Consider the following 14,073-nt stretch of genomic DNA (forward strand, 5'->3'; position numbering starts at 1 on the left):
AAGTGAAACACCTAAGGTAGGTTTCCAGACATTTGTTGACTACTTCAGTTTGACCATCAGTTTGTGGATGATAGGAAGTACTGAGTTGTAGTTGGGTACCTTGTAGCTGGAAGAGTTCCTACCAAAAGTTACTGGTGAAGACCGGGTCATGATCAAACACAATGGAAGTGGGCATGCCATGCAATTTGAAGATCTGATCCATGAAAGATTGAGTGACCAAAGTCGGTGTAAAAGGGTGGGGTAGGGCGCAAAAATGAGCATACTTAGAAAGTTTGTCCACAACCACCATGATGACTGACTTGTTTCCTGACTTTGGAAGACCCGTAATGAAATCCATAGAAACCTCCGTCTAGATTGAGGCCGGGATGGGCAATGGTTGTAATGTGCCTAGGGATTTCACTATTTCTCCTTTGTGGTGCTGACAGATGTCGCATTCAGCTACAAAAGTAAGAATGTCCTTTTTCATGCCTATCCAAAAAAAATATCTTCGAGTGCGAGCATACGTCTTCTGAAAGCCTGAATGTCCTGCAGTGGGAGATGAGTGCAACTCCGCCAAAATGCGGCTTTTGAGGGTGGATGTTGGTGATATTACGACTCTGTCCTTGTAGCGAAGAATCTCATCCTGCCATGAGTAGCCCGTTGTGGAATTTGGATCCGCCTGCAATTGATTAATGAGTTGGGAGAGCCAGGGATGTGAAAACCATTCCTTGCGAGCCTCTTCAATCCATTCTGGAATGGGAAGGGAAATTGCGAGCAGGGTGCTTTCTTCCTCAAATTGGCGGGATAACACATCTACTACAATATTTTTGCGCCCTTTCTTGTAAATTATCTCATAATCATATCCCAGCATTTTAGCGAGCCATTTATTTTGTTGTGGTGAGGATAGGCATTGCTCCAAAAAATATTTAAGGCTTTGATGGTCTATGCAGATTTGGAAACGTCGCCCCAATAAGTATGGTCGTCAGGTATCTACTGCATGTAAGATGGCCATCATCTCCTTCTCATAGGTAGATTGTCCCAGATTCTTCCCACTTAGTTGTTGGCTCGTGAAAGCCAAGGGTCGACCTTCTTGCATTAAGACCGCCCCAATACCCGTACCCGAAGCATCACATTCAATCACAAAAGAATTGGTAAAGTTGGGCAGTGCTAAGACTGGAGTGGAACACATGGCATGTTTGAGAGCTGTAAAGGCTAGTTGTGCTTCATCATTCCAGAGGAATGAATTTTTCTTAAGGAGTTGAGTGAGGGGCCTAGAAATGCGACCATAATTGCGGACAAATTTGCGATAGTAGCCTTTGAGACCCAAAAATCCTCTCAGGCTCTTCAAGGTCTTAGGTTGAGGCCAATCCTGCATTGCCTGGATCTTTTTGGGGTCCACCCTGACACCTTCACGCACCACAATGTGGCCCAAATACTCAAGTTCTTCCATGCCAAAAGAACACTTGGACATCTTGACAAATAATTTATGCTTGCGGAGCAGTTGCAAGAGCAGATCTACATGCTGAAGATGTGCGGCCCAGGTGCGACTATAGATGAGGATGTCATCAAAGAAAACAAGGACAAATTTTCTGAGCTATGGTTTGAGTAGGTGGTTCATAAGGCTTTGAAAGGTGGATGGGGCATTACAAAGACCGAATGGCATGACCAGGAACTCATAATGGCCTTCATGAGTTTGGAAAGCAGTCTTTGGAATGTCTACTTCTTTCATGCGAATTTGGTGGTAGCCTGAGCGAAGGTCGAGCTTAGTAAAGAATTGAGCCCCATTTAGTTCATCCAGCAAATCATCGACAACTGAGATGGGAAATTTATCTTTGACTGTCAACTTATTAAGGGCCCTGAAGTCTGGACACATACGCCATTCCCCATCTTTCTTGAGCACCATGACCACCGGCGATGAATAAGGACTAATGCTGGGATGAATGACGCCTGCTTCCAAGAGTTCCTTGATTATTTTTTCTATTTCATTCTTTTGGGCAAACGGATATCTATATGGGTGCACATTTGGTGGTTGGGCCCCTGGGACCAAAGTAATGTTATGATCATGTTCCCCTCTCGAGGGTGGAAGCTCATGAGGCTTGTCAAAGACTGGTAGATGGTTGTTTAAGATCTATTGCATCTCAGGATGAATATGAAGAGAATTGGGTTCAAAGGCCTGGATGGCATTAAATTGAGCTATAACTCCATGGTGGCCCTTTTTTAACAATTTTTCCATCCGATGTGAGCTGATGATAGAGGGAGCTCCCGCTTGGAGTCCGCGGAGGGTATGTGTGTGGTTGTTCTGCTTAAAGCTCATATATAACTCCTGGAAATCCATTGTGATTGGGCCAAGTGTGCGAAGCCATTCAGCACTGAGGACAATGTCGCACCCTCCCATGTGTATGGCAAACATGTGGGTCTTTAACTGATAATCCCCCATTTGAAGTTTGACATTTTCACAGTGGCCTTCACATTTCATTATTCCCCCATTAGCAATTTGGACCTGGAAGTTAGAAACTGCTCGGACAAAATAATGCCCTGCTTCCGCGACTCTTTGATGGATAAAATTATGTGTACTTCCACTATCAATCAAGACTACTATTGGGCGATGCTTAATAAAACCTCTGATTTTGAGAGTTTGAGGCGAAGAAATCCCTGCCAAAGCATGCAGCGAGATAACTGGTTCTTCAGGTACATTGTTCTGCTGGTTGTCCTCTTCTTCCTCCTCTGGTTCCTCAAGTGGTGGGGCTTCCTCCGATGGACTGTGATCAATAGCATCAATTTGAAAGAATTTGGGCTCCTTGCATTTATCCCTGGGGGAGTATTTCTCATCACAGTAGTAACATAAGCCTTGCTTTCTTCTTTCCGCCATTTCTACTGGTGACACCTTTTGAACCTTGAGTGTTTGGGTAGTGCTTTGAGCCTGTGGGGGGCGACCCTTGGCGATGAAATTTGGGCGATTGGATTGGGCCGCTAATGCACGTTCGACTTCACGAGCTATCCTGTAAGCATGCAACCATGACCTAGGGTGGTGCGGTCAGACGTGGGCTTGTATGGCTTCTTTGAGACCACTGACAAAACATTCCACGTAGAACTCATCGTGTAGACCTCCAATGCGGAAAGCTAAGGCTTCAAAGGCTACAATATATTCGTTCACTGTTCTTGTCTGTCGGAGCTTAGTGAGACGACCCAAAAAGTCAGATTCATGGTCAAAGCGATCCATAAGAGCTTTTTTGAATATCTCCCAAGTTAAGGGCCTTCCATAGCAACGTTGATGCCATTGCCACCATTACCATCTTTCATTGTCCAAGTACATGATACCCACACTAAGCTGAGCCACATTATCCAGGATGTAATTCAGAGTGAAATATTGCTCCATTTGTGCTATCCATGTGACCGAGTGAGAGCCATCAAATTTATACATGTCCAGCTTGGGTGGTTGCGGATGGGATTGTTGGTGGGTGCCAAAGAGGTGAAGCGACTGGCTAGACTCGCCCTCACTATTTTCATTGCCAATATATGCCTCCTCGCGTGCCTCCACCTTTCCCTTAGAGAGTGTTGTATTTAAGTTCTGCAACAACGACACGACCTCGTTCAATGTTGATTCAAGTTTGTCGATCCTCTCATTCACCATAGCTTGAGCTCTAGTTTCTACCATGCACCGATCCGATGTATTTGAAATTTTTGGGACCGCCCGAATTTTTTGGCACTAACAATTGAATGGTACCAGCTTGCTCAGCTCGTCATCTTGATTCTGATGGGCTAAGTCACCAATAAGCGCCCCGGGGGGTCTCTGATTTTTTTTTTTTTTTAACTCCGAACGGAGTTTTACTCCTTGCTTAGGAATAATGCAGTAGCTGAATCCCAGAAATGTCAATGCTGCCAAAAATCCTGCGAAAATCACGCCCAGGTATAGGAACCCACACAACTACTCAGATCTAGATGGCGGATTTGATGGATCTGAGAGATCTGAATGGCTGATCTGATAGATCTGAATGGCAGAACTGATTGCTGCTGCGGATTTGATGGATCTAATAGATCCGAATGGCTGTTCTGATAGATCTGAACAACGGAACTGATTGCTGCTGCTGCGACAAAACCCCACTTGCGAGATCTGATCTGGCAAAGATTATGCGTGATCCAGAGATAGAGAAGGGAACTATGGTCTCCAGGAGTGTCAGGTGCTATAGATCGCAATATACATAAGGGTCTGACAGTAGTACTCGACCCAATTTTTCAGGGCACTAACCAAGGAGGATCAACCGTACCCTTAGCCGTACAACCCGACTACCCTATCGTACATGTGAGTAATCTCTCCGAGTGCTGTTCTCGGTGTACTGTAGCAGCAAGACGGCCGACGGTTTATCTATGGCGAGGTTTCAAGGGAGCTAGGGGGCTTCCGATATACCCAGAGGGTACTTGGAAGACAGTCCATGCGCGGTTCTGTCTAATGCGCTACTACTCGAAGGGGTACCCACAGGGGTTACAAGGGAGTCCAATAAGCATGACCATCTCTTGTATTTCCTGCATGCATGCCTCCCCAAATCCGCAGGTTTATGCGCTCAATGACAAATCTCGTGGTTTAAAGATGTCGGAACACGTCTCTAGCCAAAAAAAATTTGCTAAAAATTGGAGATCCCATCGGCCGTGCAAAGCGCTTTGATACCACTTGTTATGCTCTTAACCTGCAAGACGATACCAGAATACCAAATATGCGAAGAAATATACCTAGAACATAGAACAATGAGAAATAACAACAAGTATTTTATTATTCAGAAAGGAATGTTCACTTGCCTCTTCGAGGGGGCAACCTCCAATAGAGCAGAGCTCGATTACAAAATAATTCACGATGCTCCTCGAGGGGAGTCTCTATCCTTTATATAGGATTCATACATGCAAAACCATGGGGCAATACCATGGTTCTTATTAATACCATCTATCTAATACCATGGCCCATTTGCAACTAACTTTGGTCCCTTCATTAAATGCGGGTTAACCACTTACAATTATTAATATGGGCTTTATTGACTATAACTATGACTCGATCCTATTACATAAATAAGGGGGTTAGGGTGGGACCCTAACATTGATGACATGGACCGAACTGCCCTTGACATGTTGTTGGGACTTTTCTTGGCTACCTGTGAGGATGCTTTCTTCTTCCTTGTCTGCTTCTTTAATATTTTCCTTATCTTCATTCTCTTCCACAATGTCTTCCCTATCAATATATGCATACTCTCCCCATTTGTCTATATATGAATTATGGAGGTCAGAGAGAAATGGGATGAAGTTCGAGTCATTAGGAATTATAGAGTGAGGCATTGTTGGAAGTTTCATATGGCTTTGAGGAAGGAAAAATTAGGATTGGAGCTCGAAGTGGAGATGAAACATATTATGATTGATGTTACACATTCTATGGAAAATTGTGTTAACACCTCAGTTGCAGGTGAGGTAGCACAAATATAATTTTTAGATGGAGATGTACCACCAAGGAAGCCCAACACAACATTAGTTCAAAAAGTTTACAAGGACACTCCACATCACCCACAATTGAGTATTGATTTTTAAAGGAAATGCCACGTTGCGTGATGCCACATAAACTATATTATCCAAAAGGAATTGGCCATGCATGCGATGAGAGATGGCATGCAGATCTTTGTAGAAACAAAAGAGTGCAAGCCTTTGTAAAGGAACCTATCGCCAAAAGAAGCAATAGAAATGGATGGATATGCATGTAGAAGTTTGACGAGATAAAGAGAGACTCATGAAAGAAGTATGGCATAGTAGAAGGGTTGAGTGGCTCAAGATATGCCACAGGTGAGTGTTGGGGTCATGTTGGGGCCACTTTTGGGAACAAGATTTAGAGAAATGTGGCATTTTGGGTTAGTTTTGGGAAGAAGATTTGGAGAAATGTTTGAAGTTTTGAGATAGTTTTGAAGTTGTGTGCATAATAAAATAGCATGCAGTATCAACACACAAATTTGTCATAAAAGGGTCAATATGGAGAATCATCACTGAGAGGATTAACACACAATGTGATTGATGTAGAAGTGGTTAAGTTTGACTGAGTCTTTTGGACTAGTTTTGATTGGGTCAAGCATAACACTAGTTGTTTATTTGCCCATGGTAAATGTTTTCCATGGTAATGAGGTTGAATTAGGACCATGTAATCATGTATAAATAAGAATATGTCGAATGGATTCGGGTTGGTTCCTTTTCTTACATCGATTCCTTCTCTTATGTTGGTTCTATGTGAGGTTGAACAATTATATAGTTGTTGGTTAATGGTTGGTGAGCTTCTTGGTTACTTGTTAGTTTTTCTCAAGGTGATGAATTATTTTGTATGGGAAATATTGTAATGTTCTAATACTGTGATAGTGAAGTGGTAGAGATAATGGGGATATTAAGAGAAACACTTTTCTTCAATTGATAAATCTTCAATAAAGAGATCCACTTATTAAGCACATTCAACAATTCCAAAAATTTAGTGTTAGGGTAAAAAACATTCTAGATGATAATTTGTTAAATCTCTTTATGGGAAATTTAAAGGAGAACAATCATCATGAGTTGCATATATTTGGACCTAAATTCATAGAGTATGCTTTGAGTATGGAAAATAAAAATGCAAGCAACAATATGGATAGTAAAAGGCGGCCATTGATAACTATAGAGCGAACCATGTTGTATATCTTTATCTCACTCATATGATAAGATTGACACCTCAACAAATGGATGAAAGAAGAGTAAAGGGACTATAGTTCAATTTAAAATGAAAGTACAATAAGGGACATAAATATGGTGAGAAGAAATTAGTATACATAGATTGTGAAAGGAGGAAGACCGAGAAATAAAACCATCATAAGTTCTAGAACTATAATGGAATAGTACAACCATATCTTATCATGCATTTCCTTGCATTAATAGTCCACAAAACCTTAAGATAAAAGGATATATCAACAAGAAAAAGGTAATAATGTTGATTTATTATGGTAGCACCTATAACTTCACTAGTTCAAGGCTAGAAAAAATTATCAACTACTTTATGTCTCTAACACAAAAGTACTAAGTAATGATTGTAGATGGAGGCATCATAAATTATTTAGGTAAATGTCATAGTATTAAGCTAACCATGGGGAAATACTTATTGGATAATACCGTATTTGTAATCCGAATGGGTGGTGCTAATGTTGTACTATTATGCGTCTAATAATTATAATTGTTGGGATCAATGGCTCTTAACTTTCATAAAATTTCATGGTATTTTCCAAAAAGTATTTGAAAAAAATGTCTAAGGGTCTTCCACTTGCTCAAGATCATGACCATGATATTCATTTGAAACGAAGAAGTGTACCATCTAACACTAGGACTTAAAGATATCCACATGCACAAAATAATGAAATTAAATGTAGGTTTCAAGAAAATTTAAGAGGGTGTGTGTTCACTATATCAGTAGTGATGGTTCACAAGAAGGAAGGTTCATGTAATGTGTCCAAAATATACACAGTGCAATAAAATGACCATCAAATATAAGTTTATTATTCATGTCATTGTTGAATTATTAGATGAATTACAAGGCTCGATTTTCTTTGCTTATAATGCAACATTTATCTCTCTCTCTCTCCCCCTCGCACACACACACACCCCAAGGAAATACAGTCTTGAAATCATCCATATTGTATATTTATTCTATCATAAAAGGAGGTTTTTTTCCTTGAATATACTTATCTTTCATTCTTATATCTAGTTGGCAAGGCATATAGTTACTTCTTTCCCTATTTTTTCAAGCTATTTTGGTGTGTTTTACCTAAAGACATAGATGTTTCTTCAAGGTTTAAGAGTTATAAATAAGTGTCTAGAAACATACCTGAGATGTTTTTCCTTGAGATGAAAAACACTATAGGTTTAATGGTGACCCCTTGCAAAATGGTATTACAATACCAAATATCATGGTGTTACCAAATGATTTTTCTCAAAGCAACAAGCATGGTGGGTTTAGTGGCTACCTCATTACTAAAAGGTAATATGATGATGATGATGATGATTAACGTCCACTAAGACCAATATGGTTTATTAGACCTTAAGAAAGATTAATTGAGATTTTTTAATAATTTATTTCTACGATTGAAAAGAAGGGAGAGAAGTGTTCCTAGTTCCCCGTAGTTTCATTGATTTAACAAGTCGAGAAGGATGGTAGTGTGACAAATATTATGAAAATTAAAATGAATGTGAGTAGGAGTTGCACAATCTAAGAGAAAGTGATTTTTATCTTCAACCCTCTTAGTATCACAAAGGTGACAAACTCGTTCATCCCAATGTGTTTTGGGAATAGACCAATGCTCGGTTACACTTTGGAGCTCATGAAAATTAGTTATATTGGAAATATAATACCACCTATGATGGTGCCACAAAAATGTTGCCTTATGAGGTGACATATGGAGAAAAATAAAATAAAAAATCATGGTCTCATATTTACCAAGCACATCCAAGGTATAGAAGGTGGGGAAACCTTGAATGTTTGAATCGATATTTGCTGCACACTCAAGGAAAATTTATTGTTAGCTCATTACAAAATGATGCAATGAGTGGAGTAATGTCAATCCAATCACCACTTTGAATAAGGGGACCATGTGTTCCTTTAAACCCAAGATCAATGGACCACCTCTAACATTCAAACATGTTGGACAACCTACCTCTAAATTAGCTCTAGCAATCCACTTTAAGATCCACCCTATATATCATCTATCATTAAGATCCACCTTATATATCATCTATCATGTTTGAAGAGAATAGTAAGAGAAAATTATGGAGTTCAAGCCATCTTCCTAGAACTAGATGAAGAGGGTTATATTTGTTTATAGGATGAGATAGTTTTAGACAAAAGAGATAATTGTTGGTACCATTGCATTATCTAAAAAATTTTGATTGAGTGGAAGGATACATAGTATAAATATGCTACTTGGGAACACAAATAGTGTAAAGTTGTTGCTTTGAAAACATCTATGATGTTAGAACAAATTTCATATCTCCAATCTTTGAAAAAAAATACTATTTTTATTGAAAAAGACATATTAAGATCCCACCCTAATGATGATAGTTAAGTAAGTAGATTATTACTCTGTATAATTACAATTTTTATTAAAATAAGAATCACTAAATAGTTAAAGTGTGTGAAATAAGGTTAAAATCTTATTAAAAAATGTCCACTTGATATAACCTCTTTAAAATAAGTCCATTAGATGATCAGGATTTGATATAACCTCTTTAAAATAAGTCCACTAGATAATTAGGATTTGGAATTGATAAAAATTATTTACAAAAACATAAACTATATAAATTAATGTTACGTGATTAATATTACTATAAAGCTCTAATATATTGGAAGTAGCGCGTCAAAAAAGGTAATCAAGTTTTTGCTATTGTTATATCTTCGATATTTTTAATTTTGTTTTGTTTATTTTTTACAATTACATTTACATTAGACTCAATTACACTTTAATAAGTAAATTATTAATATTATTTTATTAATTTAAATCTTGTGACTACAACATAGATAAAAACAAAGCACCCATATACATGATACTTATTCCTTGCGAAATATTCAATTCATTTCCTTACACATCATTCACAAAGATATATAATGCGTTAAAACGCCGGTTGTTGTGGATTGCTCTCATGGACAAAAAGGTTTTGTAAATGAAAATAGCAGGTTACATTTTAAAGCCACAATGTAATAACAAGTTTTAGGAAGAATTTTTGAATATATATTTCATGGGAGGAATTTCAAATCTGAAACAATTTTTGACGGTTATTTAACAAAGAAATTTCACCGGTTAAGAATTTTTTTGCCGACGTCGAAGCCCGGGGGTCGCTCTCCTACGTCGCAGTCTTCAGGAACGTCCAGCCGTTTAAGACTTCTCAGCTGCGCCAACCCGTGTATGCGCTTCAGTTTATCACATTTGTGTATAACCAAATCCTCCAAACATGGCAATGTTTCCAGACTTGGCAGCTCCTCTAGTCGGCAGCAGTGTCCAATGTCTAACCTTTGAAGTGTTGCTGGCAGTGCTCCAACCTTTACCAGTTGACGACACCATTCTATTTGGAGAATTTGAAGATTGGGGAGAACAGCTTCCAACTTGGAGAAATTGAAGATTGGGGAGAACAGCTTGGAGAAGTTGAAGATTGGGGAGAACAGCTTGGAGATTGGGGAGAAGGTTGCTGTTTCAACTTTTTTGAATGTTGCTTCTATTGACGGGCATTCTTTTATCTCTAACACTTCAAGAGTCTCGATCCATTTAAATGTCAACGCTTCCAATCGAGTCAACTTTCTAATAGAATCGGGAAAACATTTCAAGGGGCACCATTCCAGCTCCAATTTCTCCAAACTCCTTAGATCACCGAATGAAGGTGGCAGCAATTCCAAGCAAAAGCTGTCTAATTTCATATATTTCAAATTACTTAGGTTACCGATAGCACTTGGCAATTCTTTGAAGGGAAAGTCCTCCAAACACAATCTTTGCAACCGTGAATATGCAAGTTGGGTAGGCAATGTTTCAATATTCTCACGATCTGAAAGAGAGAAGCCTCCTCAAAGAGACAAGTCTTCAAGTGTGGTGATCTTTCCCAGGGTTGCTATCGAGATGGTGAACTGCTTTTTTTTCCACACGGAGATGGGGATCAAACTCTTGCAAACAGTGAAATGCAGATATTTTAGTTGCCTAAGATTTTCGAAAGAATTCGGGGGCATCCACAATTCTGAACACTCAGACAAGTCAATATGCTGGAGCTTGGTCAAATTCCCAAAGAAACTTGGCAGCGTCTGCAATTTCCTGCAACCAATCAAGTCAATTTGCTTGAGGTTGGTTAAATTCCCAAAGGAATTTGGGAGCGTCTCCAATTTAATGCAAAACTGCAACTCAATATGCTGGAGGTTGGCTAAATTCCCAAAAGAATCTGGCAGCATTTCCAATCGTACGCACCGGGACAATTTAACATATTGGAGGCTGGTCATATTCCCAAAAGAATCTGGCAGCGACCTCAAATCACAGTAACTTAATTCCAAGTATTTCAAGGACGGCAAATGACAGAACTCATCTGGCAAATGTTCCAATGGCAGATGCCAACACGTGTTACTCCTGAGGACAATCTTCTGAAGGTGCTTCAGCTTCCCTACGGATTCTGGAATCTTGGACAGATTACAAGACACGATATGCAACTGCCTCAGGTTCAGTGGTGCCTGCAATGCTCACCTCTGTCAACGATTTGGATTGCGGTATATCAAAACTGCAAAACAATGTTTACAATAAAGAAGAACAAAAACAACCCTGCCAATAAGTTACATGACTACCTACCTGAGATTCAAGGTGCCATAGCGTTTCCAAAAAGCCTCCCCTTATATCTAAAGCTAATAAATTCCGGGTTGAAATATGTGAAGCTAAGGAGGAGTACGGATAGAAACCACAGGAAAGATATATTAGTTGCAGTGACTGCCCAACGCTGAATATGCCTTCCATGCCATTCATGCATTCCGCATAAGAATCCTCAAAGTCGGGCAGCTGCAACCTCAGCTCAGGTACTAGATGATCGCATTCTGGAAAAGTTTTGATTTCCTTCACCTAAATTGTTGTGTGGACACTATTAGAAACAATATTGACATCCTTGAAAAGTCTAAGAATTCAAAATTTGACACATCACATCACTATTTTAAAAGCCTGTCAAAAACTTCAAATACGTACAACTAAGTGGCCAGGATGTCTTCGGCCTTCAAACCAAATCCGACGCAAAGGTTCTTTGCTCGCCAGAACTCTGGCCAGGTCCCTAAGGTGGTCGTGCATTCTTATGCATTCTGCCTCCTCTTCTAAGTTATATAAATCCTCCCGACACTTCTCCACCTTGACCTCCACGAGGCCCTTGTTTTGTAAATTCTGAAAACCCAGCGATCCTTCCCACCCGGATGCGTCCCATATCCTAATGGCTGTCTCCTTTCTTCGTCCTATGAAGAAACAAGCAATATCTAAGAATATTTGCCTCTCCTCTTCATCCAGACTGTCGTAGCTAATTTTCAGTGTCTCTTGTATGTCATCAGGCAGTATTTTGGAAAACTTGCGCAACTGCGCCTTCCAATACTCAAGATTTTTGCGATAAAGCAGCGACCCCATGACTTTAAGAGATAATGGCAACCCCTTGCAAGCATCCAAAAAATCATAAACCACTTGTTCAAATCCTGCAACAGCATCAGGTTGTCGGAATGCATGCGAGCAGAAAAGCTCCATGGAGTGTTGTGGATGGAGGCCTTCGAGCATGTAAATAAATCCATCTTCAACGCCCCAATTTGTAAGTACGCTCTTATCACGGGATGTTACTAAAATTAAGCTACTGCAATTAAGGACATCCTTCGCTGGAAGCAATGCATCCAGCTGATCGACATGATCAGCATCATCTACAATGATAAGAGCATGACAATGTGAGAGATGCTGTTTAAGAATAGAGATACCTTCGTGGGTGTTGTTTATTTTGACATCGACCTGACTCAAGTCCTGTATAAGTTGTATCTGCAACGACTCTAAGGATCCTCTGGAGGCCTTTTCTCTGACATCACATAAAAAACTGGAACGAGGGTACTTTGTTCTCTCACGGTTAAAGAACTCCTTGGCGAGGGTCGTTTTTCCAACGCCTCCAAGTCCCACAATTCCTACAACCCTAGCCTCCCCATTTTGGTGCTGCTGGGATAACACTCTTTCTTCAAAATCTTTAATTTTGTCACCTAATCCAGTCGGATATTTGGAGACATACAGGGGTGGTTTTGGAACTATTTCCAGCACCCGTTCCATGACAGCGGCCAGCAACATCCCCTCGTCACTGAATAATATAGAGAATAAACATACTCGTAAGAGAAAACTAGATGATAAAGCATGATATACCTAGGAATCAGACAAATGAAAAACAGGCTGAGAAACAAACAGGGAGAGTTGAGTACTCACCCATTATAAGGGGCCCCGTCCAACTCGAAACCGCTGAGTCCTGCAACTTCTTTGAGAGCCTTCTTCCATTTTCCAATGGTGTTGGAATCGTATCGTGGTTGCAGAGAATCGGATGCTTTCTTATTTTGGAGTGAGAGAAGGGCTCGAGCATACACTCCTTCTCCCTCCGTCCATCGAAGTTCTGAAGGATCGACATGGAAGAATATGGGAAGAATGGTAGACCCTTTCTCCAGCATCGACTCAAGCATGAGCAGCAGCTCATCCAGACACCACTTTGACTCGACATAATTGCGGGAGAAAACAGCAATATGGACAGGGGAGGTTCGAATAGCACCTTCTATCTGATCAGTTAACTTTTCCCCTTTCTGCATTTCTTCCCTGTCCAGGAACACTCGCAATCGATGATCAGTGAGCCGATGGTAAAGATGGCTGACAAACGTGTTCTTAACATCAGGGCCTCTGTGATTGAGGAACACATCATACTGGTAGCAATTGTTGTCATCCGCTGTGGAGGCGGAGGCGGAGGCCGATCTGGAGGAAGATGCCATGGAATGCAGAATAATAGAGAAGTAATACAGAAGATTGGGAATGCGCAATCAATCACCTCAATATAATATTTTCCTCTAGTTGAGCTCACAAGTGCAAAAGGGTCTACCAGTTGCTTCCAAGTTATTAGCAGGCGTTTGGCACGCTGTGTGTTTATCTCTCGATATTTGTTTTCATCTGAAAAAGTTAAGTCTGGAGCAATTCTCGAGTGTAGATAGTCTATTTCTATTTCTTTTGATTTTACTCCAAAGAAAGTCTTCCTTTTTCTTTTGATTTGATTTCATTAAGTACCGCCTGCCACGTGACGCGTTTCATCTCTTTCCTCGTAACGACGATTCCATTTCGCTTTATTTCACCTTTTTCTTTTGATTTGATTTAATTGAGTACCGCCTGCCGACTAGTCCATGCCACCCAACTTCCTCATTATGCCCCTCTTATTTTTTTATTTCAAAAGTTGATTTCAACTTAAGTTCACAAATAGATATCTCGATGGAAAGGACTTTTATAGACTAAAGAATAAACTAGGTCTGCGTGGGCCAAAATATAAGTAGGACCGCTAACAACTACATTATAT

The 14,073-nt window shown here is 40.0% G+C and overlaps 2 protein-coding genes across 2 annotated transcripts; both read right to left on the reverse strand.

Moving 5' to 3' along the window:
* Positions 1-9,725: 9,725 nt before the first annotated feature.
* Positions 9,726-13,714, reverse strand: LOC149212289 (disease resistance protein Roq1-like). The gene is made up of 4 exons (XM_089390588.1): positions 12,954-13,714; positions 11,709-12,831; positions 11,325-11,588; positions 9,726-11,209 (listed from the first exon to the last, which is right to left on the reverse strand). Exons 1-4 carry the CDS (start codon positions 13,499-13,501, stop codon positions 10,562-10,564), a joined length of 2,583 nt encoding a protein of 860 aa, XP_089246714.1. The 5' UTR covers positions 13,502-13,714; the 3' UTR covers positions 9,726-10,561.
* LOC149212290 (uncharacterized) lies at positions 9,800-10,417 on the reverse strand. Its single transcript, XM_089388618.1, has one exon. The coding sequence runs from the start codon at positions 10,415-10,417 to the stop codon at positions 9,800-9,802; it is 618 nt and encodes a 205-aa protein (XP_089244744.1).
* Positions 13,715-14,073: the final 359 nt, after the last annotated feature.

This window comes from Pinus tabuliformis, chromosome 1_1, assembly GCF_031772625.1.
Source record: "Pinus tabuliformis cultivar Carrire ecotype Pingquan chromosome 1_1, CPIR1, whole genome shotgun sequence".
Lineage (NCBI taxonomy): Eukaryota > Viridiplantae > Streptophyta > Pinopsida > Pinales > Pinaceae > Pinus > Pinus tabuliformis.

Bases quoted from the DNA above. Each gene is read 5' to 3' on its own strand.
- LOC149212289 (XM_089390588.1), bottom strand. From the start codon at position 13,501: ATGGCATCTTCCTCCAGATCGGCCTCCGCCTCCGCCTCCACAGCGGAT. The intron at 12,832-12,953 runs GTGAGTACTCAA...TATATTATTCAG, and splicing joins GACGGGGCCCCTTATAATGG to TGACGAGGGGATGTTGCTGG. The intron at 11,210-11,324 runs GTAGGTAGTCAT...TGAGCATTGCAG, and splicing joins TATGGCACCTTGAATCTCAG to GCACCACTGAACCTGAGGCA.
- LOC149212290 (XM_089388618.1), bottom strand. From the start codon at position 10,417: ATGAAATTAGACAGCTTTTGCTTGGAATTGCTGCCACCTTCATTCGGT.